Below are 22,647 nucleotides of genomic sequence, written 5' to 3'. Positions count from 1 at the left end.
AGATCATCAAATAAAAAAGACAAAAAAAAAAAATTTGCTGCAGGAATGTTTATTTTTTTATTTTCACCACCACAAAAGGTGTACAGTGACAGTTGTGCATTCTACACAGCAACACATTGATTTGAGCCTGGGAACTTCTTAGAACAGGGGAACAGGTACATTCAATATCAAGTGGTAACACTGCTCATCCAGTCAGATTTTGAGACAAAAACTTGCATTATTCCAGGTTAATTTGATAAAAATCAACATGAGTGGAGTTATTATAATGAAAAATTTATTTTCAAAGCAAATTAGTTCTTGGAAGAACTGTTCTCAATCTTGGTGTTTCCAAATATGACTTGAAATAGTTGTCCCTTTTGTGGTAATTTATAGTAGATAAAGAAGAGGGCCAGCAGAGACTACAGTGTAGGGAATCCTCTGTCCTGGCACTGATGTGATTCTTCTTAATTTACGCCCTCCTAAAAGAAAGGGAAAAACAGAGACTATCATATACAGTGTTGCATGCATGCAAGCAAGTGCATAAATCAGCCATTGAAGACAGAATCATTAGACAAGAGTGACCTCATAAAGGATAAATAGGCTGCTGCTCCACTTACCATTGCTGCAGGAGTGTAAGCAGTCTGGTCCTTTACAGATCTCTACATCACAGTGGAAATATGCCTGTAGGACAAAATCCTCATGATAAAAAAAAGAAAAAAAGCACCAAGGCTAAAAATACTACTATCTATATTTCTTACTTACCTGGGTTTCAAATGTTGAGGGCTTTACAAATGAGAACAGCTTGACCATGAACCATTTGTGAAGAGAGGGATATTTCAGCTCCTTATTGGAGACAACCGGCAACACAGCAGTTCTGTGGCTATCACCAGTGAAAGGACACCTGGATTGGATGCAAAGATTAGCATCAAATCTCCTTTTTTTGAATTTTTAGAAAAAAGGTCGCATCTGTGTGTTCACCCTTTAACAAGCAGGTTCCATCTTTGTGGATCATATGGGTCTTCAGTCGGCGTGGCCCAGCAGTCCTCCAGCAGTAGAACCAGGTCCTTGTCCTCATGTTTGAGAAGAAACACCTCCACATACACAGGCTGGCCAAGTTCAGTCACTATTGGAGGGTCTCGAGAGGAATAGAAAGACCTGTAAGAGGAATCTGCAGATAAAAGATTAGAAGAAATCTTCTATAGAGCTGGCAGCAAGAGGGTTACACTATGCCCCAATTATGAAACTGGCACTTCAAAGTAACAGTGTCAATTTGACGGCACTTTCTATGGTTTTGAAGACATTATTTAAAAATTAGGAATTATGGAAATTATAAAAAATATATAAGTTTGACCTTTGGCAAACCTCATTTCAGCCCTTAGTATTCCTTTGCTCTTTAATGTTGATGAGTATTCAGATTGTTCTCTCTGGACCTCGATGCCCAGTTGAGTCGTTTGAGCCAGTGCAAAGCTACAATGCACAGTAAGACTGAAAAAACAAAGGAAATATGTTATGTTATATATTATATGTGTGTCCATTACCTCCAAAAAGCAAGAGAGTGGAACATTTTCTTTTTCTTACCGGAAAGGAGTGTCACGAAATATAGAGCCATTCTGCAGATGTTGCTTCACCTCAATGTTGACCAAGTAGATTATAATCCCATCTGCTATCTGCAAGACGACAACCAAACCTGACATATCTGGAGACTGGGGATGGGGTGTAATTTATTTACATTTACCATGGACTGAGTGCCGCAATCAGTGAATGGAAAGCTGAAAGTGACAGCATCCTTGGATCTGTTTTTGGGTTTACAATTGTGACTTTGACCGGAAGGAATCCAGACTTCCTCCAGGTTGAGAGGTGGGACTGTGGCATTGTCGCGGATGGTAATGTTGAACCCATCCCTGTTGCAAAAAAACTGTCTGGGCACAGGTGGATAATGCTTTTTGTTTGCCTCTGTAGAAATCACACTGACAGTTAATTATAAACAAAAGTAGTGAATATAATTTCATGATATGTACCTGTACACTTAAGAATTATTACCTTTAATTTTCCTCTCGCAGATGAGAGGTATTGACTCGACAATTTCAACTCTTCCTCTGTCTGCCAGTGCCATGATGACAACAGTCAGGCGTGTGATATATTTCTAATGGACACAATTGTAAAGAAAAATCAGAAGATGAAAAAAAAAATGCATATATCTGCTTTAAAAATAAACACACAAACTGGCTCAAGAGACTTTTCAGCTGACCTGTCTCTTCACAAAACAGCCATGGAAAGCAACTGATAAGCTAATGAAGGTGTCACTTCCTCCAAAGAAGTAGTGGCATTGTTTTGCTATTGCAATGGCTTGGTAATATCCGCCATGTTCATCTGTGTGTAAATGTGAACACAAACAGGTTCATAATAAACACAACCACTTCATAGCTACGTGCAGCATGGGTAAGATAGCCTATACTTTCAGTCTGACTTACCTTGAACATAAACGGTGAAAGGAAGATCCGCAAATTTTACCTTTGATATGTAAACAGACATGAACCCATCATGGCAAAGCAACATATCATTATTCGTTGTGTTATAAGCTGTTGCTTGAAACTGTTTTGAGGCAGCATTGGCTTCACATTTCAGAAGAAACAGTGATATAGAAATAAATGTCACCCAAACAAAGTGTGCGCTGTGGGTCTCCATGTTTGGTTGCTGACGACAGGTGGAGCAGCTGCTCTCATTTGGCTTAATTGGTCGACTCCCATGAGAGTAAAAGCAAGTCAAAACTTCATAGAAACCAACAACCACCGAGTCGCCAAAATCACATCAACAGTTACGTGATCAAATCAACTGGTTTCTGGGACCTTTCGATTTTCTAGTTTGCATCTAGATGGATTTCCTACCACATTCAGGTTAACCAGAAACCAGTCTGTTTTTCATTTATGATCAGCTGAGGAACACACAGAAGTCTTACATTTGATCCAAAAGTCAAACTTTTAATAATGTAAAAGCAATTAAAAAGCTTAAAAAGTGCCTAAAACCCACCTCACATAAACACGTTTGCACAGACATACTTGCATACTCTCCTTCTGCATACATTACCACAACCCTGAACTTCATGACTGAATGTTGAGGTAGAAATCATTTTTGACACTGAAAATGCAACTAATATGTTACTCTTTTTTTTTTTTGTATGTGAAGATCTTTATTTGATGGGCTTTTCCAAACAGCACACAGGAAAATGTCTCAACCACTGGTTAAAGTCTTCATTCTCTACAGATGGTTGAGCTGGTCTGTGCTTCTGTTGTAAATCGGGTTATTGTATTCATGTTCTGAGAGGGAAACAACAGAGAAGAGGGACAGCAGTTCAGTGCACAGTATTATTTAATCTGGAACATGCCCAAAGATGAAGTCAACACTCACTCTCTTTGGCTTTCTTCTTCCCCAAACCGGCTGCAAAAGAGACACAACACAACAGTGAATAATTAAAAAGATTGTTTTATTTATTATCATGAGCAGATAAATGATTCTGATGGACGCTACAAGACAAACGCAATGAATATACCTTGGTGATGATTCTCCGCCTGAGCAGACATGGCTTGTTGCCTGCTGATTTCACCTTGGTTAACTGTGTAATAAAATGAACAATTGAGATTCCTGACAGAAATCAAATTATGTAATATCATTTAAAAAATGCTTATACTACCATAATGATGTCGACTGAAACTTGCTTGTCGCAATCTATTTATGAGTTCTGGGGAGGTAAGGGAAGACTCAGTTATTCCTGTTTGATGTAAGTGTCACTTGTAATACAAGCTGAAGTAATTATGTTTATTAGTAAGCACCTCTATGGAATCTCTGTTTTGTTCTCTGACTTGCCGCCCTTTCGAAGTTAAACTGGTTCAAGTTTGGATAAATGCCACTGGAGCTTTGAGTGGGTTGCATCCTGTCCACATCATGCAGACCACCTGGTAGGTTATGATGACTTCTGGTGGGGTCACCCATCTGGTTGGCAGGGTCTTGGTCATCGTTTTCTAATATTTAATGATCAATTAAAAAAGTGACATGGACATTAGTGATGTTTCAGGTGGGACAGAATGACATTAGCATCTTAACAAGGGGAATGAGTGGATGGAAGAAAGCTGTGTGAACATACCATAAACAAGATTATTGTTGTGAGCCCCTGCAGGAAAAAGAAAACACGTTGTGGATAATGCATCACATCTGTGTGTAGTTGAGTGAGTGAGTGAGTGTGTGTGTGTTACCTCTCTGCTGGTCACGTACTGGCACTATGCCTGTTACTGCAGGTGGGGCACTGGTACCTGCAGAGGGACATTAAATGCAGTAACTTTAATGAATAGTTTGACATTTGATAGCAATAGTATTTGTTTTCTTGGGCTCATAAATTTCATATGACTGATTAAACATCTAGACAGGGAGGGTTTGACCTTAACATGCCAAGGCTAATTTCAAACAACAAAAACCAGACTTCAGAGGAAAAAAATCCAAAATCATAGTAAATGACACAGATCTGTCCCCAAATTTAATGGCTCATTTCCTGACCCATGCCCCATCCCTCCATGCAAATCGGTTCAGTACTTTTCGTGTAAACCTGCTGACAAATAAACAGACACGGGTGAATGAAAACCTCACCACATTGGTGGAGCTAGTTAGTACAAACATTACAAATCAGTGCTTGAACTGGGAAAAAAAAGTACCAGTACTCACCTGTGCATGCAAGCAAAAAGCTATTAAATTCTAAATTTCTTCAGTGTATAAAAGATACTAAGAGAGAGGCCTATCTGGTGTTCACAATATAAATTTATTTTCTCAAAGGAACCATTTGCCAAAGTATTAATTTGATACTGTATATTATGTCTGTGGAATCTGTGTACTGCTGTGTGTGTGTGTGTGTGTGTGTGTGTGTGTGTGTGTGTGTGTGTGTGTGTGTACAGTAACAGAACCAGACCTCAGATCTGTAATGAATTACTTCACATCAGAGGAGGGATGTGATAGTCTCTTATTATCAGACTGGCAAACCATGATCCCTATGGAAACATTTTGGTTAATTAAACCAGAGTCAGAGAACGTTGAATAAGCATCAACAGACTCTGCTAGGATTAACTTGATCTGTCAAGAGGTGAACGAAGTGCTCTCTGGGTTAGGCAGTTCATATAGGGTCAATACGAATCGCCCAGAACCTGAAAAGGAAGAGCAGAAAAGAGCACCGGCAGCTTGTCAGAAGGGCCGGTACGCAAGAAAAAATAACAGTACGCTAAAGAGTAAAATAAACTGCGTACCGGCCAACTTCAAGCACTGGTGCAAATGAGACAAAGCCGAGTATACCAAGACAGATTCGACAGGAGATGGATCTAATGAAAATACTAAACTTGTGAGATGAAAAATGAACATTCCTTACCCTCCATATCTGCACCTCCCTGTAGTCTTTTACTATAGAGGACTGAAATAAACACAAAAAGTGTTAAATAACCAATAACCAATCCATTTATCTAGCAATCAAATGCACCACACACCTTTCTCTGGCTGTGGGGTGAGTGTGTGACATTGGGCAGGTACTCACAGTAGCTGCAGATGCTCAGCAGGATGAAAGCAGCCACACCAACACAGATGTAAATCAGTAGCGACATCTTTTCTCTCAGTGTATCTGCACGATAAATTGTGGTTTTACAACAACACATTTCACAGGAAACTCTAGCTCATCACTTGTCCGCTCTCATGTGTTTGGTCTAAGAGTTGTGTGACCATGGAAAGGAAAAGGCCCGATACCTCCCTCACACATTGCTGCTCAGACTTCAGAAAACATCACCACGAAACCTTCAAGCAGAAACCCACTTACCTGTTGCAGCAACCAACTCCACCTGAAGACAGTCATTTTCGTGCAGACAGCAATAAACCCCCAGGTCAGAGTCCTCAATTTCATCAATGTAGATGGAGAAGTTTCCTTTTGAGCCCTGGTTTGGAAAAGCTTTCACCCGGCCACTTTTGGGGAGCAGGAACTTAATACGTCCTTCAGACGTGAGACGGACCAGGTCCCCCCCAGTAGCGTGGGCCCATGACACCCAGTTGAGGTTGCTGTTTGCAAAGCTGCATGGAAGAAGCATAGACGAGCCAAGCGGAGCACTGAGCGTGTGCGTCTCACCAACTTCCGAACAAAGGTGGCAAGATTCCTCATAGTACTGCTCATCTTAATAAGAAGAGGGGAACACAAGAACAGTTTTCTGGTTTAGGGTCATCGCATGTTTAAATATGCAAGAGTGGCAACAACAGAAACTCTCCTGCCTTTTCACCATAGATATTTGAAGTTTTTCGCTCAGGCATCTTCAAATTAACCATCAGCACTGAGAATGACTTTATTAAATGTCAGTGGATAACAAGTATAAGCAGAAAAATCTAGCTAATAGCTAAGCTACTTTTAGAAAGCCATTTTTTTTTTGTTACCAAAGTTATGTTTCAACCCATTCAACAGTTCTAATGCTTAATAACATGTCCTATATTACATATAACATGGTCTAACTACTTTTCTAGAACAATCTGATATAAAACAGGTTTCTGTAAAATATCATTGTGACGTATAGGTCACATCGGGCTTTTAACCGAAAATGCCATGTGACATCTTTGTCACAATAAGAAAAAAAGCTATTCATCTGCTCAATTAATTTAACTGATTCAATTATTTTAAGTCAATATATTTTCTGTTGTTCGATTCAAAGCATATTTAAACAAATATAAACATGAAATAATGTCAAATTAATGAAATTATTATTGAATTATGTTTGAAACAATTTTTGCATATCAGTACTGAAATTGCACCTTGGCTTTAGCTGAATCACTTTTCTTGATAAATAAAACAAATAATCAAACAAGATTTTACTATCCTCCGTTGGCCCCATTTCAATGTCATTTAACTTTTTTGTAGCATGGATAAAAAAGAACTGGCACAGTGTCCAGGACGCACTGGAGATCATCACTGGAGCAGACAGTGAGTTTGAGGGAAAACTACAAAGTATTTGCTGACAACTTTTTTTCCTCAGCACCACTGGTGCTCAAGCTTCTTCAGCGACAGATCGTTTTATGTTTTATGTTCACCTTTTGGACCCTGTGGTACTATTTGGGTCACATTTGGTTCCTTGTATGTGAAAACATACTTGGCAATAAACCTGATTCTGATTCTGATTCTGATTCTGACATTTTCCCAGAACATATTGGACTTTTATAGCAATACAAAAAAACAAAAACAAAACTTAACAATTCCTTAACATATATTGTCTTTATCTCAAGTCCAAACTATCAATAAATAACTAATAGATAATAACAATAAATAACTAATAGATAATAACAATAAATAACTAAGTTGATAAATATTTGTAATTAAGCTCAGCTAGATCACATTTCACAATGGAGTTAGTTGTACTTATGTACTGTAGCTATAATTTATATATTTTTTTCAAATCCGCTGTAATAACAATTTGGGTGGCATAAATCATGCTAAGAAAGATTAAAATTAAACAATGTTTTCATTAAATTTCTTAATTTATTATTTTGAACTGATTAATTTATCATTTTGAACTGATTTTGTCAATTGATTTTCATATTAACCTTATTGTAATCAAAGCTGTAGAGCAAATATGGGTGATGAATCACAACAGAAACATGAGAACTAAACACTGATTGTTTTAGTCACTGGCTATGACATACATCTCTTAAAAATGTATTGTAAATGCAGATGATTTACAACAAATAGAAACACAATACACAAAGGAAATTCCCACTACTAACCACTTGATAAACCACATTAGCCCTGAAAATTACATCTCAAAACGTAACCAACCCCTCGATAAAGCTCACTGTCTTCTAATATTAGCTCCGAGGTGACAGAGCAGAAAATCTTTTGCTGTTGGGCGATTGAAGTTGAAGTGATCTATGCCCTGACGTACAGTTATTTATCTGTTTTGTCTATTTGTTAATGTGCAGGTGTGAGGGGTACAGTTTTAGAAAATGTTAAATGTTTATAATAACGCTGCACAACAGAGGGTAAAACGGGCGGGAAAGTAGGAGAGCAGAAGCTACTCAGTGCTTTGATTGTAACAATGTACACTGTTATGACAAAAGGATCCTTGAGGAACTTTTGGAGGTTCTTGAATTTGAAATTGAGGAGAAACATCTTAAGGTGCTTTGAGGAACCTTCAAGAAAAGGTTCTTAGAAGAACCTGCTCTTAAGGTTACTTGAGGAACCTTTTGAAGGTCTGTGAGGAACCTTTTTAAAAGTGCTCTAACAATAATATGTAATTATCATTACTATTATTATTATTATTTCTGCTATAGCAGGATGTGTGTGTGTGTGTGTGTGTCTCAGTGTGTAATCAGGTCAACCCATATGAAGGACATAAATGTGTGGGGGGTATCTTAGCACATGTACTAATGTTTTTTGTTTTTATTTAACATGTTCCTCACAGAAAATAAGTCAAGGTCACGGAATTTTAGGTTGAAAAAAAAAATACCGTTGTAAATTTTACCTGGACATGACATCAGGGTTAAAGTGAAATTTAAAAAAAAGTATGATCGAACAATTAAATCTACAAAAGAGGGGTTTTATTTATAGGAATAACATCTAACTCTCTAATTTCTGAAAAGGACTTACCACTCGATGACACACACAAGAAGCACACGGCTAAATGGAAGATCCATTTGTCAGCATTCATTATCAGCATCTCACACAGTACGGAGAGCAACGTGATAATGCCGCACCTAAAACCCTCTAAGCAACACGGATGTAAATCAGTAGCGACATCTTTTCTCTCAGTGTATCTGCACGATAAATTGTGGTTTTACAACAACACATTTCACAGGAAACTCTAGCTCATCACTTGTCCGCTCTCATGTGTTTGGTCTAAGAGTTGTGTGACCATGGAAAGGAAAAGGCCCGATACCTCCCCCACACATTGCTGCTCAGACTTCAGAAAACATCACCTCGAAACCTTCAAGCAGAAACCCACTTACCTGTTGCAGCAACCAACTCCACCTGAAGACAGTGATCTTCATGCAGACAGCAATAAACCCCCAGGTCAGAGTCCTCAATTTCATCAATGTAGATGGAGAAGTTTCCTTTTGAGCCCTGGTTTGGAAAAGCTTTCACCCGGCCACTTTTGGGGAGCAGGAACTTAATATGCCCTTCAGACGTGAGACGGACCAGGTCCCCCCCAGTAGCGTGGGCCCATGACACCCAGTTGAGGTTGCTGTTTGCAACGCTGCATGGAAGAAGCATAGACGAGCCAAGCGGAGCACTGAGCGTGTGCGTCTCACCAACTTCCAAACAAAGGTGGCAAGATTCCTCATAGTACTGCTCATCTTAATGAGAAGAGGGGAACACAAGAACAGTTTTCTGGTTTAGGGTCATCGCATGTTTAAATATGCAAGAGTGGCAACAACAGAAACTCTCCTGCCTTTTCACCATAGATATTTGAAGTTTTTCGTTCAGGCATCTTCAAATTAACCATCAGCACTGAGAATGACTTTATTAAATGTCAGTGGATAACAAGTATAAGCAGAAAAATCTAGCTAATAGCTAAGCTACTTTTAGAAAGCCATTTTTTTTGTTACCAAAGTTATGTTTCAACCCATTCAACAGTTCTAATGCTTAATAACATGTCCTATATTACATATAACATGGTCTAACTACTTTTCTAGAACAATCTGATATAAAACAGGTTTGTAAAATATCGTTGTGACATATAGGTCACATCGGGCTTTTAACCGAAAATGCCATGTGACATCTTTGTCACAATAAGAAAAAAAGCTATTCATCTGCTCAATTAATTTAACTGATTCAATTATTTTAAGTCAATATATTTTCTGTTGTTCAATTCAAAGCATATTTAAACAAATATAAACATGAAATAATGTCAAATTAATGAAATTATTATTGAATTATGTTTGAAACAATTTTTGCATATCAGTACTGAAATTGCACCTTGGCTTTAGCTGAATCACTTTTCTTGATAAATAAAACAAATAATCAAATAAGATTTTACTATCCTCCGTTGGCCCCATTTCAATGTCATTTAACTTTTTTGTAGCATGGATAAAAAAGAACTGGCACAGTGTCCAGGACGCACTGGAGATCATCACTGGAGCAGACAGTGAGTTTGAGGGAAAACTACAAAGTATTTGCTGACAACTTTTTTTCCTCAGCACCACTGGTGCTCAAGCTTCTTCAGCGACAGATCGTTTTATGTTTTATGTTCACCTTTTGGACCCTGTGGTACTATTTGGGTCACATTTGGTTCCTTGTACGTGAAAACATACTTGGCAATAAACCTGATTCTGATTCAGATTCTGATTCTGACATTTTCCCAGAACATATTGGACTTTTATAGCAATACACAAAAACAAAGCTTAACAATTCCTTAACATATATTGTCTTTATCTCAAGTCCAAACTATCAATAAATAACTAATAGATAATAACGATAAATAAGTTGATAAATATTTGTAATTAAGCTCAGCTAGATCACATTTAACAATTGAGTTAGTTGTACTTATGTATTATTATTATTATGTATTATTATTATTTCTGCTATAGCAGGATTGTGTGTGTGTGTTTGTGTGTGTGTGTGTGTGTGTCTCAGTGTGTAATCAGGTCAACCCATATGAAGGACATAAATGTGTGGGGGGTATCGTAGCACATGTACTCAATGTTTTTTGTTTTTATTTAACATGTTCTTCACAGAAAATAAGTCAAGGTCACGGAATTTTAGGTTGAAAAAAAATACCGTTGTAAATTTTACCTGGACATGACATCAGGGTTAAAGTGAAATTTTAAAAAAAAGTATGATCAAACAATTGAATCTACAAAAGAGGGGTTTTATTTGTAGGAATAACATCTAACTCTCTAATTTCTGAAAAGGACTTACCACTCGACGACACACACATGAAGCACACGGCTAAATGGAAGATCCACTTGTCAGCATTCATTGTCAGCATCTCACACAGTACGGAGAGCAACGTGATAATGCCGCACCTAAAACCCTCTAAGCATCATGGGACAAAACCACAAGACCATCACAGTTCATTTTCTTATTTACAGAAATGCTTTGGTAATGTTTCAGTTTCACATGAACAGGTAGATCTCATTTAACCGTGCAGCAGCCAAATGTTTTTCATAGCAGTTTGTTTTCTTTTTTCAAACTGTATGGTGATCATGTCAAACATTGATGTGAAATTCAGATCAATACATTATAAATTTATAAATTAATTTATTATCTTTTACACACTGAACATCTACAGTGTGAGGGCTAAAAAAGGTCTGAAATGACACTGCCTCCAGACCACTTCCTGTTGAAACCTACTGGTGCCTCCGGAAAAAGGGGCTGCGTGACACAAACTGTAAAAGGTAAACGGAGAGGCTTATTGTCACCTAGGCTATAATCAAAGCAAAATGAGAACACATTTCAATTTTAGTTTCAACAGACATAAAATCTGGGCTTTGTTGTAAATGTCCAGGTTCACTGTGTCTCTGTTGGTTTATAACCTTAACTTCACAAACAGTAACCTCTGTTGGTCTATATACTCCACTAAAGCACAATAGCAAATGAAAAGATAAAGGTTTTAAGGTGAGTCCTTCCTTAAATCTGAATTTCACTTTTTTAAAAAATGAAATACTGATATTTTTGCACAAATAAATACTTTTCTAAAGAAATTCTGATTAAATAAGAATACTCGTGCTTCTAACAGCCCATTTCAAGCACTGTAGTGGAGGATGGAAATTATTTATATTGTTTCAACTTAGATCTATTTATTCATTTTTTAAATTGATGATGCCATTCTGTTTGAATAACCTGCTGCTTAACACATCAGTAATAACAATGCGGTTAACTTGTTAAGTTTATGAATTCATTCCAACAAAAAACAACTAAAATTAGCTCGCTCTTTTTAAGTGTGGTACTGGGAGTTTCTGATCTTTTACATTCACCGTGGTAGGCCTACTTTGCATGGGTGAGCGTGGAGAAGTTCAGATTGAAATCAATATGCTCAAGGTTCATTTGTTCATTTGTTGAAAACACATGAACTGCTTTGGTTCAAACTGTGGTTCACATAAAATAAAAATTGTTGACAACAGACTGATTTCAGTGAAACATTGTAGTTTAATCAAACCCAATAAATACGGTATTGGCAAAGGATGTTGTATCTAATTAAGGAAGAACTCCAGCAGTTTGATTTTACAGTTCCATAAAGTTGGGGGACTCACAAAAGAAAATATTAAAAATTGAAGCAGCAGTGGCAGAGAGTAACTTGAATTTCATGTGATAATAAATCAGAATGCAAAACATCCAGTGGACGACACATTATTTGGGGATTTTTTTTAATTTATTTTTATTTCTTTTTTGGGGATTGAAGATTACTTTAGTGCCTCTCTGTTTTGTCAGAGAGCCATCAAGTTGACATTTTTGACTTTACTGGATTCCCATGAAATTTGGTACAGATAATTAAAGGACAGATGATGTTTTCTGTTGACTTTGGTCATCCCTGCCTTTTCCTTTGGCGCCACCATGAGGTTGACACTTTTCATCCAAATGTCTCAACAGTTCATGGATGAGCTGCCGCAAGCATCCATGTCCCTCAGGAAGAATATAAATTAATGTTGCGCCGTATCATCACCAACTATTAGTCAGGGTCAGACTCGAAAGGGGCATGAGTGTCGGTTTTAAGCTTTTTTTCCCTCACCATCAGCTAAAATCAGCGTCTTCATCAGAACCCAGCATCCGCCCTCTTTGACAGAAGACCAGTGTTATTTTGAAAGTCTTAACCATAACGGATATTGTGCATGTTGATGGCAACTGGTTGCTGGTGGATGGGGGGGGGGGTTGAGCAGTGAATCTATGGCAGGGAGCCATGTAGGTGGTGGGGGGGGTGAGGGGGTGTAAGCCTGCAGCGGCGGCACTGAAGCTGAACTCTCTGCTCCGTGAGTGTGTGTGTGTGTGTGTGTGTGTGTGTGTGTGTGTGTGTGTGCAGCTCACTGTGCACTGACAACCCACTGGCCGCGCACTGCTGCAGGATGGCCGGGAGCTGCTTCAAAGGACGTTTTCTTTCCTTATTCGACTACAAAACGGAAAAATACATTGTCGCCAAAAATAAGAAAGTTGGGCTTTTGTACAGAGTTATTCAGCTGTCTATCATCGGTTACATTATAGGGTAAGTGAACTGCTGTTTTGCCTTCAACAAAGACGTATTATATCCTTCGATGTGATATAAACTGGTGCAATTATTCATTTTAATGTTGATATGGAAGTTTATGTCGTGACCCTATAGTGACCCTCGTCCTTCTGTGAGTTATGTAGCCTATCATAAATAAATAACTTGAATGTAACATTTACATAAACTGTACTGTTGGCCGATGAAAGACTAGAATATATAACTACATCGTTCAGTTTATAGAAATGACCATGAAGATGTTTTACACATTTTTAGTCAGTTCTATAGGAGATCAAGTGACAGGACCAACTTGCCACTAATTTATAGTCTTCATAGTCTTCCTTACATTATATGCTAATTAAATCACAAATGGGTACAAAGTACTCATGTGCCCTGTACAGTGCCCTGTAGCATAATCCATTTTTTTTAAAGGTAATTACACCAAAGAAATACAAGTCTTATGGCATAAGTGCACATTTTGCTCCTATACCCAACAGTATCACTGCAATGCTGTCAAGAGTCAAGCACCTGTTTATTCTGAGTGTTGCTCTCATCCACAGGTGGGTTTTCTTGAGCAAGAAAGGCTACCAGGAGACAGACGAGGCCATACAGAGCTCTGTCATAACTAAACTGAAGGGAGTCTCAGTGACAAACACCTCTGAGTCTGGTCTGCTGGTGTGGGGACCGGAGGATTATGTCATCCCACCACAGGTGAAAACATTTACACCACAGCACCAGTATGTACGGACCAGCAGGCCGTTACTAGACGCTTAAAGGGATTCATCTTTAGCAAGCAGTGCTGTTTAGAATAAGAAGAAAGACTGGGTAAAAGGGCATGCACATACTGGTGGCAGCAGTCTCTTTTTTTAAGAATTTGCTCCTTAAGTCTGCTTGAATTTATCCATGGGCTCTATGCACGTTTTAGGCCACGTTCAGACCAACAGTTGCCTTGTGAGAAAAAAATTCAGCCCTCTCATCTGGGTATGACACACATCAAGCTAGAGAGTCTAAGGCTGGGGGTGGGAGGGGGCAGTGCAGGGGTCATCGTGACATGATGTCCATATAAAGACCCATTTACACTGTGTGTTTCCTCTACATGTAGGGTGAAGCAGTCCTGTTTGTTGTCACCAATTTCTTAGAGACACCAAACCAGAAACTGGGATACTGTGCTGAGGTAAGAATATTCTGTCGATATTTTATAGACCACTGTGATACTTTCCGTGACTGTAATAGGAGATGTCACGATCAAAGATATGTACTGTAATTCGCTATTGTTTTCATATTTCAGCAATGATGGACAAGTCATTATTCAATGTGACAAATATAACACAATTATATTTTGACAAGTGTATTTTGCAGTGTGCAGTAGTAAATCCAGTCAAAATGACTGACACCACCTGAAATTTAAGACAACTCGGATATTATGACTGTATCTCCATCCATAATTAGTTGAACGAAGAGAAAGTTGAAAGGAGCTATTTAAAAGTTTTGATATTGCTACATAGATACCGTTAGCATTAATGTCCATTAACTTACGAGTCACGCCAAAATCTTCAGCCATCATTGTGTTTGCAGTACAAGAGGTTATGATATGTCCTTTGAGGCAGCACTACCCTGTCAGGGCAGCCTGCACTACAGCGACTCGATATCGGAAAGTGACGAGATGGGATGACCAGGCTGGAGCCAGCTGGTCAGCATGCTAACATCAGCAGGGAAAAAAAGTTATAGAAATAAAAGCAAAACAAGGGGGTTGGCTTCCACTGCTGGAGACAGCTCCTGGTGAATAAAGGAATGAAGTTTGATGCTGAACTCGTAATGTTTCTTCTAGACTGTGAGCTGTTAAAGCGAATGTTAGCTATGTAGCAGTAGCTAAACTTACAAATACTTCCTTTAAAATGTTGTCCCATTTTTAATGACAGACAGTATTCTCTTCTTTTCTAAAAGACTTCTTCCTGTACGCAACAAATCAGTATGGTCGTTTCAGGAAAATAACTTGGCATGTTCCTGAGGGCAAGTAAGAGTTTCTGCTTTCAGTTTTGATGCTGTTGTTAGTTGGTTGTGCTTTCATGTGTTCTTGACGCTGCCTCTGTCTATTTGAGACAAACAAATATTTTGTTTGACATGAGGATAGTAGTGAGTTGTCTGTTAGTTTCATCTAGCTGGGGGGCTGGATGTGGTGTTTAGACATTATGTTCTCTCTGCAAAAGCTCCACTCAAACTCAGTTTCAAGCCGTCTGACAAACTGTGTTTACTTTAAAGTTACTTTATTTACTCTCCACTGGTTGACGTCTGATCATCTGGAAACTATTCCAGCCAGCCATGTCTCAGAGAAACAGTGGGCCATGTATGACTGAGGTTAGAGAAGAGCTGGAAATGACCTGTCCTGTGATAGTAGAGTTGATTATAAATGATAAATTAACTGGAGCTTCCCTTTACTCGTCTGGCATTTTGTCATTTCAGTGAACTGTAGAGATAATTATCCAACCAGCAGCCAGAAGCTCTGAAAATCAGCACAATTTTTAAAATGCCAGGATTATGAAGCTTCATACTTTCTATAAATTTAACAAAAACCTAATTAATGATATCTAATCAGTGGGATGGTTTATGTATTTTGTGTGGGTTTTAGTGTGTAAAGGATAGATAGCTACACACTCTGTAGTTGAGAAAGTTGTGACCCATTGTATTCTGCTCATTAAACGGAGAAACAGGCAGTAAGAGGGACTATGGCTGACCTGCAGTCCCCCTGCTGATCTCTGTAGCAAGACAACAAACGTCTGGTAAATGGTGGCACAGCCATCACTTCCAGGAGAGCACTGGGCTACATTTTCTTTGACGTTAATCATAACAGAGGACTTTCAACTTCTAACAAAGACTGGCAGCTCCGTCTATGAGTGTGTGTATATGTGTGTGTCAGTTATCCTGTTCATCATTTCCCTCGGCTATATCTTTAGCTACAAATTTCCAGAGGGTTCCTGGTATGTAAACTCAGCCTCTCTCAGTGTCCTGCCTTCACTGCCAGCAGCCTAGAAAAATAGAGAGCCAGTAAAAGCATTTCACAGCCATAAAACACTGCTTTTGTATATGTTTTGGACCTCACCAATTGCAGTTCGCAGTCCTTCACAGTTCTCGTTTCCCATAAACAACCACTAACCACATGTTTACTTTCATATTCATGGTGTTGCTAGAAAAAAAGAAATCTCTTACCTTTATGGGAAAGTGTTCTTCACTACCAACAGGACTCCAGTGTTTCTTGCTCATGGTAAGTCAAAGTTAGGAACTACTAAGTACAAATGATAAGCTGCAAAGTGTTTGCATCTTACATACACTTGATTCCTGAAGCAAGCTCGCTGCTAAAGGATTTTTCATGCAACATGGTTTATTTTTAACTTTTGAAAAAGACTGTTAGTTACTGTTCGTGTTTCTTGAACCTCTGCTCTTTTTCTGTATCATTTGTTCTCAGAGTCCCAAAGTCCTGAGTGGCCACTGTCGAGACGACCGGGACTGTGATGAGGGGAAGATGGTAGTGGCTGGTAATGGTAAGAAAGAAACACTACAGACTTTAAATTGGTTGAACTAGTCCCATTCTCAAAGATAATTTTGGTCGAAATTAAACAAATTCTTTTCTGTGTCACAGCATTAATTTGTCCCAAATGTAATTAAAATGAAATTTGGAAATACTGGCAGGATTCTCATTTGAACCAATTATATAGTATCTATATCTTTTCAACAGAAACTCAAATGTAGTGTCTTCTCACATGTGATGAGATGGATGACTTAAAGCTGTTATTCTGTTACTTTTTCTTAAGGAATCATGAGTGGCCGATGCTTAAGAAAAGATGAAAACTCCAATGGTACCTGTGAAATCAATGGCTGGTGTCCCATTGAAAGAAAATTCAAACCACAGTAAGGAGCAGCTCAGTCCCATAAATACTCTATCCGACATGAAGTTATTGATTTGATCACAGTCCACCTTACACACACATTCAGGAGAAATATATAATAGCATCCAATAGCAACCACTCTGCCTTACAAAATTACCAAATTATTTCCTTAGCAATGTAAAGAATATAAGGGACTTAATTACAACTATGGTTTTGTTTTACTTTAACAGAGGGCCTCTGCTGACAAATGCTGAAAATTTCACCATCTACATCAAGAATTTCATCCAATTTCCCAAGTTTGCATTTACAAAGTAGGCCCTCTTCTTCTTTGCTCAACACTCAGCATAATGTCTCCGTGTGCCGCTTGCTTAACTGGAAGCAGATGTTGTGTACAGTGAGCAGTGCACACTCATATACACTCTGTGCTCCTGTGCATTTCTCAACTCTGAGGTCCAACGTTCTTGAAACAACTGATGATTCCTATTTGAAGAAATGCCGATATGACGAGGAGCTCCACCCGTACTGCCCCATCTTTCGTTTAGGAGACATCACCCGGCGAGCCGGACACAACTTCCAGGACATGGCCACATTTGTCAGTATTAAAGTTTGCAACTGCATATTGCTGAGAGAAAGTTTACCTAACTAGTTAATTTAAAGTCACAGTACAAGAACAGCATTGAGCTGTGCACAGAATCAGATATCAGATACAGATAAATCATCCTTTTTGGATAGATATTATATTTCCGAGATCATTCTTTTTTGTTTGGCACCATCACATCTACAACCCAACTGCTGTAAAGCAGGGGGAGTAAATGTTATTATGTTTAAATGGTAAAGCATACAACAAAAGAACAGGGAAGGAAATTGGAAGAATGAGGCAAGGATGGACCAGACTACAACTAATTCTATGGGTTTCTCTCTATGAAAATAACACTGAAAAATGAATTAATCACCTACTGAAAGAACCAAAGTATCTTGCTTTGATTGTGATGGTATGATCTTAAACCGCCAGCTGTTATTGATGTTTACAAGGGATGCACAACTGTGAGCCACCAGATTGTTGTCAGATTCACAGTTTTTTTCATCCATGTCAAGATAAAATTCCCTTTTTTGTGTATCATTTACATTGATTCTTCCTGTAGAGTCATGTATGTACATTAATGTGTGGAAAAAGTCCTGCTCTGACTCTGCATGACTGTAGTATAGATATGTGCACACGCAGCAGTGGGTCCCAGTTAAAAGTGAATGAAATATATAAAAAAAAGACAATTTTGTTTGAATGATTATTAACATGCTTTTAATGCCACACATAATCAAATCTATATTCTGTTTTCTAGGGTGGCTCTATTGGCATAATGATACACTGGGACTGTGACCTTGACAAAGGATACTCTAACTGCCATCCAAAGTACCACTTCACTCGCCTGGACATCAGTGTTTCCAACAAGACCATTGCAACAGGGTTTAACTTCAGGTGGAACTCACTGCAGTCTCTCTCTGTGTTGTTATGTTATCCAGACAAATATTTCCACAATTAAAGAAAATAGGATTTGAAAAGAAGAAAATTGTTGTCACTGTCATAAAAAACATAAAGATTATTATTATTATCTTTTTCTCATGCCTACATAATTTCTTCTTGTTTTTTCCAACAGACACACTCGGTATTTTAAAAATGCTGCAGGTGAGAGCTATCGATCTCTATTCAAAGTCTATGGTGTCCGATTCAACATCATGGTGCATGGAAAGGTATGGAAGATGAATTATTTGGAGTGAATGCATGAAATACTGTCTACTCTGCATTACGATGTGACATGATTAAAGTGATAATGCAATACACAGGACATAATCACAAGATAGGACACTGATAAATGCTTGTAGCGCCTCGGTTTATCCACAGTAATAGAGATAACAGGGTTAAGATGTACTGCTGTCTTATTTAATATTTCTTCATGTATCTCACTGCTCTGCGTCCTGACATGTTCATGTGATACACAATCAACATTAAGTCAAATTCAGACAGACATTTTTAATAAAAACTTGAAACATTCTCCAATTTCAGGTGTTTATAAAATGATTTTTGTGATTTTCTTGCATTTCGGCTGTCGTTCGTAGGCCGGGATGTTCAGCATCATCCCCACAGCCATCAATGTTGCTTCAGGACTGGCTTTGATGGGTGCTGTAAGTATCATTCGTAACTTTCATGTTTTTAGATCAGCTGCCCGCTCATCTACTTGAATTTTGTATTTTTCCACTTCACAAACTTCATTTAACAGGGAGCTTTCTTCTGTGACATGGTCCTCCTCTACCTAATGAAGAAGGGCAACTCTTACCGAGAACGGAAGTTTGAGGGATTCAGGTAAGATAAGCAACACAGAAGTACAGATGTCTTTATCTGTGTTGTTAAGCTTCATCCAAAACATCGATGCTATTTCCTGCATTAACATACATTTATGAATCTATTGTGAAATTGGTTATCCTTTTCACTGAAATAAGTTTCCTTGATAGAGTCAAGAAAAGAGCTGATGCTTTATGATAAATAATGTTGTATTTGCCATTTTAACTAAAAAGATTTTGGCTCTTTACTGCATTATCTTTTGTTGATGTTCAACTCCGGTGTGTTAAATTGCAAGGAAAAATATTAACTTAAAATTACAATTATATAGTACCTATAGTTAAAACATTTTATTTCAGTCACATGGAGAAGAGCTTTTTGCATCCTGAGTAGTGTCTGCAGTCTCCCTCTCAGGCTGCATAGCTCTCCTCCAACACACCAATAAGGGAAACTATGTAAGCTGAACCATGTGCAAAAAAGTTTTCCAAGCACTTGCTTCCTCTCCTAAAGCCTGGTTGCTGTGAGTGGGTGGTGGTACAGTGGCAAGAAAAAGTAAGTGGACCCTCTGGAATGACAAAAAATTATAATCTTTTGTGTCTTTAATGAGCACAGCCAGCGAGCTGTCCAGGCCCAGAGGCAGCAAAGCCCCACATCACGATGCTCCCTCCACCCTGCTTCACCTTTGGGATGAGGTTTTCATGTTAGCCTTTTTACACCATATGTAGTGCTGCATGTTCTTCCCAAACAATTCAACCTTAGGTTCTTCAGCTCACAAAACATTTCCCCAGTAGTTTTGTGGAGATTCAAGCTGCTCTTTGGGAAACTTCAGGCGCAGTGATGTTTCTTCAGAGAGCAGTGGTGTCCATGGCAGGAAACCAGTGCTTTCCACAGCCACGCACCATGATTTGGGAATGATGAACAGACATGTTAACCGGCTCCAATGATTCCTTTAAGTGTTTAGCTGTTACTCTGAGGTTCTTTGGTACCTCACTGATCATTCTGCTTCGGAGTCAAGAACTGATGAATATCTAAACTCTTTGAAAAGACTCTGTGACCCTTTCAGCTTTTTTCACATCAAAAATTATTGATCCTAAGTCTTCTGAGATCACTTTTTTTGGGGGAGGGATGGTTCACATCAGCAGGTGCTTCTTGTGAACAGCAAACTCAGACTGTTGAAGTGTTTTGTTTTTTTTATCAAAGTAGTTCTCACCTACATGTCAGAGGGGTTCACTTACTTTTTCAACACGATCTAATTGTAACTTGGATGAACCATATGACCATATTTCATAACAAATTTATGCATAAACAAATTTATACATAATTTTTTAATTTATCCTACCACTGCACTTGAAGGTGACTCAGTTCAGCATCTCCACATCTTTATCACCTGGTCTGTTCTGCCATCAACATTTGGCTGCTGGACAATGAGAGGCCACTGTCAATTTTTGGGGCGAAAAGTTGAAATAATATTATTATGGATATGGATATGGCTTAAGATACTTAAGACACCCTAGTTTAATCATGTTATAGCACTGTGAGGACAAATTTACACCAAAGATTTAAATTGTGAATCATGCAATGCATAATATAATATATATATTATTATATATTATAATAATATTTAATGTTGTAATAGCTGATTAATATGTAGTGTGATGTTGAAGGGAAGAGAATTTGTAAATATAGCAAAAGTAACATTGATTGCAGATGCTGATATATTTTCTATATTTATATAGTAGTATACAAGAGGAAAAGCAAAGACACTGAAACATTCCCATTCACTGTCAGTGGGACAGCTATAGATATATATCTCATTTCATTTCTGTTATAATAAACTAGATTTTATGTAATTTAACCAATCTTTTCTTGGCCAGTGTTGTTCTGCTATGGCTTATCTTCAAAAGGCATCTAATCATTCTTACATATTTGCCACCACAATCTGTCCACAGAAGTAAGAAGTCAATGTCTGAAGACAACAGTGTGGAGGACAGAAAGGCTGCCATGGAGGAGAACCTGACGTCTTAGTCTGTTCACAGTGTGAGACAAGTTTGTAACATTCCCCTCGTTGGTTTTAGCATAACAACAAAGATACAGTATAACTTATGCTGTGCTGGTGTGGAGCTCTTGTAAGTTGATGTATCATCTTAAAAAAATAATTTGTTTAAATGGTCAGTTTTAAGCTTCAAAATGATCCATTAACTTAACATCACCTTTAGCCATAAAATGAGTGTGTTTGTCTGAAATGCATGCAGACCACTTATACTGAAGCTTAAGTTGTACAATTTTTGAGTGCATTTTTAAAAAAATAACTTTTGTGTTTTCTTATATTTATTGTGAGCTTTTTAGTCATCATATGAATTTGACCACTCCCTTTTCAATTTCATTACTCCATTATTAACAGTAATTTCATTACTGTTAGTCTGCATTCAAATCTCATCTGTTTTTACTAGGCCTCAGATATGGGTATTTTTTTTTAAAGAAATACAGATGTTCCATATGATCATTATGATATATAGTGTGAGGTGTGTCATAATTCTGATTTCTGATTGGACAGAAAGTGAAACAGGAATGGTAACTCTGATACACTGAGTATTACAACACTGTGTACTGTAATATTGTATAAATTTGCTTAGACTAAATGTCTCCACAGGGGAGACAGTCACATATCACTGGTTTGGTTCTTTGTCTTTTTCTGGGAAAGATGAGTCCTTCATGTTTGCAGAAATTCTCAATGAGCTGTCAGAGGCCAATGTGTTTGATAATGTGTTTTTTAGTCACACTAGCAAAGTGAATCTAGTGGCCATGTTCATTTTCTAAGGTGCAGACATAGATCAAATACACAGGAAACCAGAGCACCCCGACAAAAGCCATGCTTCCACAAAAAAAAAAATCCACACTGAAAAGTTAGTATTTTACATGGAGGACGTAGGACTCTAATCAGTTTGCTTTCCCTAGTAATGACATTGTTTACTGCTTGTTTTGATTATGGCTAATGATCCCTATGAATTAAATATACCTCATATGTGAAGAGCACATTAAGTGTCAAGTTTCCTTCCTTTTTTCAGAGTGGTTTTGTTCAGTCAGCTTAGCAACTTTTATTTATTAATTGATACAAGGAAAGCTCTGCCTGCAACTGTGCAAATAAAGGTTTTGATAAGAAACATGAAGTGGTGTACTGTGTGTATTGTGAGTTTCTTTATCATGATAATAGTAGTAGAAGACAATTTTCAACAGCTCCTGCGTTTTTTTTACTGCTAGCTTGTTG

At 38.0% G+C, this 22,647-nt stretch overlaps 3 protein-coding genes across 9 annotated transcripts; 1 reads left to right on the top strand and 2 right to left on the bottom strand.

The window, feature by feature from the left end:
* Positions 1 to 20: 20 nt before the first annotated feature.
* On the bottom strand, positions 21 to 2,810 carry LOC139631501 (zona pellucida sperm-binding protein 4-like). 4 transcript variants are annotated; one of them, XM_071495687.1, is made up of 10 exons: positions 2,451 to 2,810; positions 2,228 to 2,349; positions 2,020 to 2,122; positions 1,789 to 1,898; positions 1,558 to 1,646; positions 1,331 to 1,464; positions 958 to 1,147; positions 742 to 880; positions 597 to 660; positions 21 to 458 (listed from the first exon to the last, which is right to left on the bottom strand). In XM_071495687.1, the coding sequence occupies exons 1-10, from the start codon at positions 2,662 to 2,664 to the stop codon at positions 367 to 369; spliced, it is 1,257 nt and encodes a 418-aa protein (XP_071351788.1). In that variant the 5' UTR covers positions 2,665 to 2,810; the 3' UTR covers positions 21 to 366. The 4 variants fall into 4 exon arrangements, with proteins under 4 accessions (XP_071351788.1, XP_071351789.1, XP_071351790.1 ...); XM_071495686.1 differs by having other exon boundaries at positions 22 to 458; positions 1,715 to 1,932; XM_071495688.1 differs by lacking the exon at positions 2,228 to 2,349 and having other exon boundaries at positions 1,715 to 1,932; positions 2,451 to 2,788.
* A 330-nt stretch (positions 2,811 to 3,140) lies between these two features.
* Positions 3,141 to 11,033, bottom strand: LOC139631502 (uncharacterized). Of its 4 annotated transcripts, none has more exons than XM_071495690.1 (12): positions 10,892 to 11,033; positions 8,980 to 9,327; positions 5,819 to 6,166; positions 5,543 to 5,626; positions 5,381 to 5,422; positions 4,227 to 4,283; positions 4,118 to 4,144; positions 3,807 to 3,995; positions 3,668 to 3,715; positions 3,527 to 3,589; positions 3,385 to 3,414; positions 3,141 to 3,293 (listed from the first exon to the last, which is right to left on the bottom strand). In XM_071495690.1, exons 1-12 carry the CDS (start codon positions 10,959 to 10,961, stop codon positions 3,235 to 3,237), a joined length of 1,365 nt encoding a protein of 454 aa, XP_071351791.1. In that variant the 5' UTR covers positions 10,962 to 11,033; the 3' UTR covers positions 3,141 to 3,234. The 4 variants fall into 4 exon arrangements, with proteins under 4 accessions (XP_071351791.1, XP_071351793.1, XP_071351794.1 ...); XM_071495692.1 differs by lacking the exon at positions 10,892 to 11,033 and adding an exon at positions 8,621 to 8,787 and having other exon boundaries at positions 8,980 to 9,119; XM_071495693.1 differs by lacking the exon at positions 5,819 to 6,166.
* A 408-nt stretch (positions 11,034 to 11,441) lies between these two features.
* LOC139632315 (P2X purinoceptor 5-like) lies at positions 11,442 to 22,415 on the top strand. Its single transcript, XM_071497190.1, has 13 exons — positions 11,442 to 11,590; positions 12,990 to 13,169; positions 13,730 to 13,880; positions 14,272 to 14,343; positions 16,630 to 16,705; positions 16,976 to 17,072; positions 17,281 to 17,361; positions 17,501 to 17,642; positions 18,388 to 18,524; positions 18,703 to 18,796; positions 19,163 to 19,228; positions 19,324 to 19,406; positions 21,332 to 22,415. The coding sequence occupies exons 2-13, from the start codon at positions 13,033 to 13,035 to the stop codon at positions 21,405 to 21,407; spliced, it is 1,212 nt and encodes a 403-aa protein (XP_071353291.1). The 5' UTR covers positions 11,442 to 11,590; positions 12,990 to 13,032; the 3' UTR covers positions 21,408 to 22,415.
* Positions 22,416 to 22,647: the final 232 nt, after the last annotated feature.

This window comes from Trachinotus anak, unplaced genomic scaffold (genome assembly GCF_046630095.1).
Source record: "Trachinotus anak isolate AG129_WGS33_773 ecotype Australia unplaced genomic scaffold, CSIRO_AGI_Tana_v1 ptg000014l, whole genome shotgun sequence".
Classification (NCBI taxonomy): Eukaryota; Metazoa; Chordata; class Actinopteri; order Carangiformes; family Carangidae; genus Trachinotus; species Trachinotus anak.
Note: the sequence above shows the minus strand (reverse complement) of the source record. Positions and strands in the feature narration are given on the sequence as shown.

Bases quoted from the DNA above. Each gene is read 5' to 3' on its own strand.
- LOC139631501 (XM_071495686.1), bottom strand. From the start codon at position 2,664: ATGGAGACCCACAGCGCACACTTTGTTTGGGTGACATTTATTTCTATA. The intron at 1,148-1,330 runs GTCAAACTTATA...TTTTATCTGCAG, and splicing joins TGAAATGAGGTTTGCCAAAG to ATTCCTCTTACAGGTCTTTC. The intron at 661-741 runs GTAAGTAAGAAA...TTTGTCCTACAG, and splicing joins CCTCAACATTTGAAACCCAG to GCATATTTCCACTGTGATGT.
- LOC139631502 (XM_071495690.1), bottom strand. From the start codon at position 10,961: ATGCTGACAATGAATGCTGACAAGTGGATCTTCCATTTAGCCGTGTGC. The intron at 4,284-5,380 runs GTAAGGAATGTT...GTCCCTCTGCAG, and splicing joins GGGAGGTGCAGATATGGAGG to GTACCAGTGCCCCACCTGCA. The intron at 3,996-4,117 runs GTATGTTCACAC...ATTAAATATTAG, and splicing joins CAACAATAATCTTGTTTATG to AAAACGATGACCAAGACCCT.
- LOC139632315 (XM_071497190.1), top strand. From the start codon at position 13,033: ATGGCCGGGAGCTGCTTCAAAGGACGTTTTCTTTCCTTATTCGACTAC. The intron at 17,362-17,500 runs GTAGGCCCTCTT...CTCAACTCTGAG, and splicing joins CCCAAGTTTGCATTTACAAA to GTCCAACGTTCTTGAAACAA. The intron at 19,229-19,323 runs GTAAGTATCATT...TTCATTTAACAG, and splicing joins GACTGGCTTTGATGGGTGCT to GGAGCTTTCTTCTGTGACAT.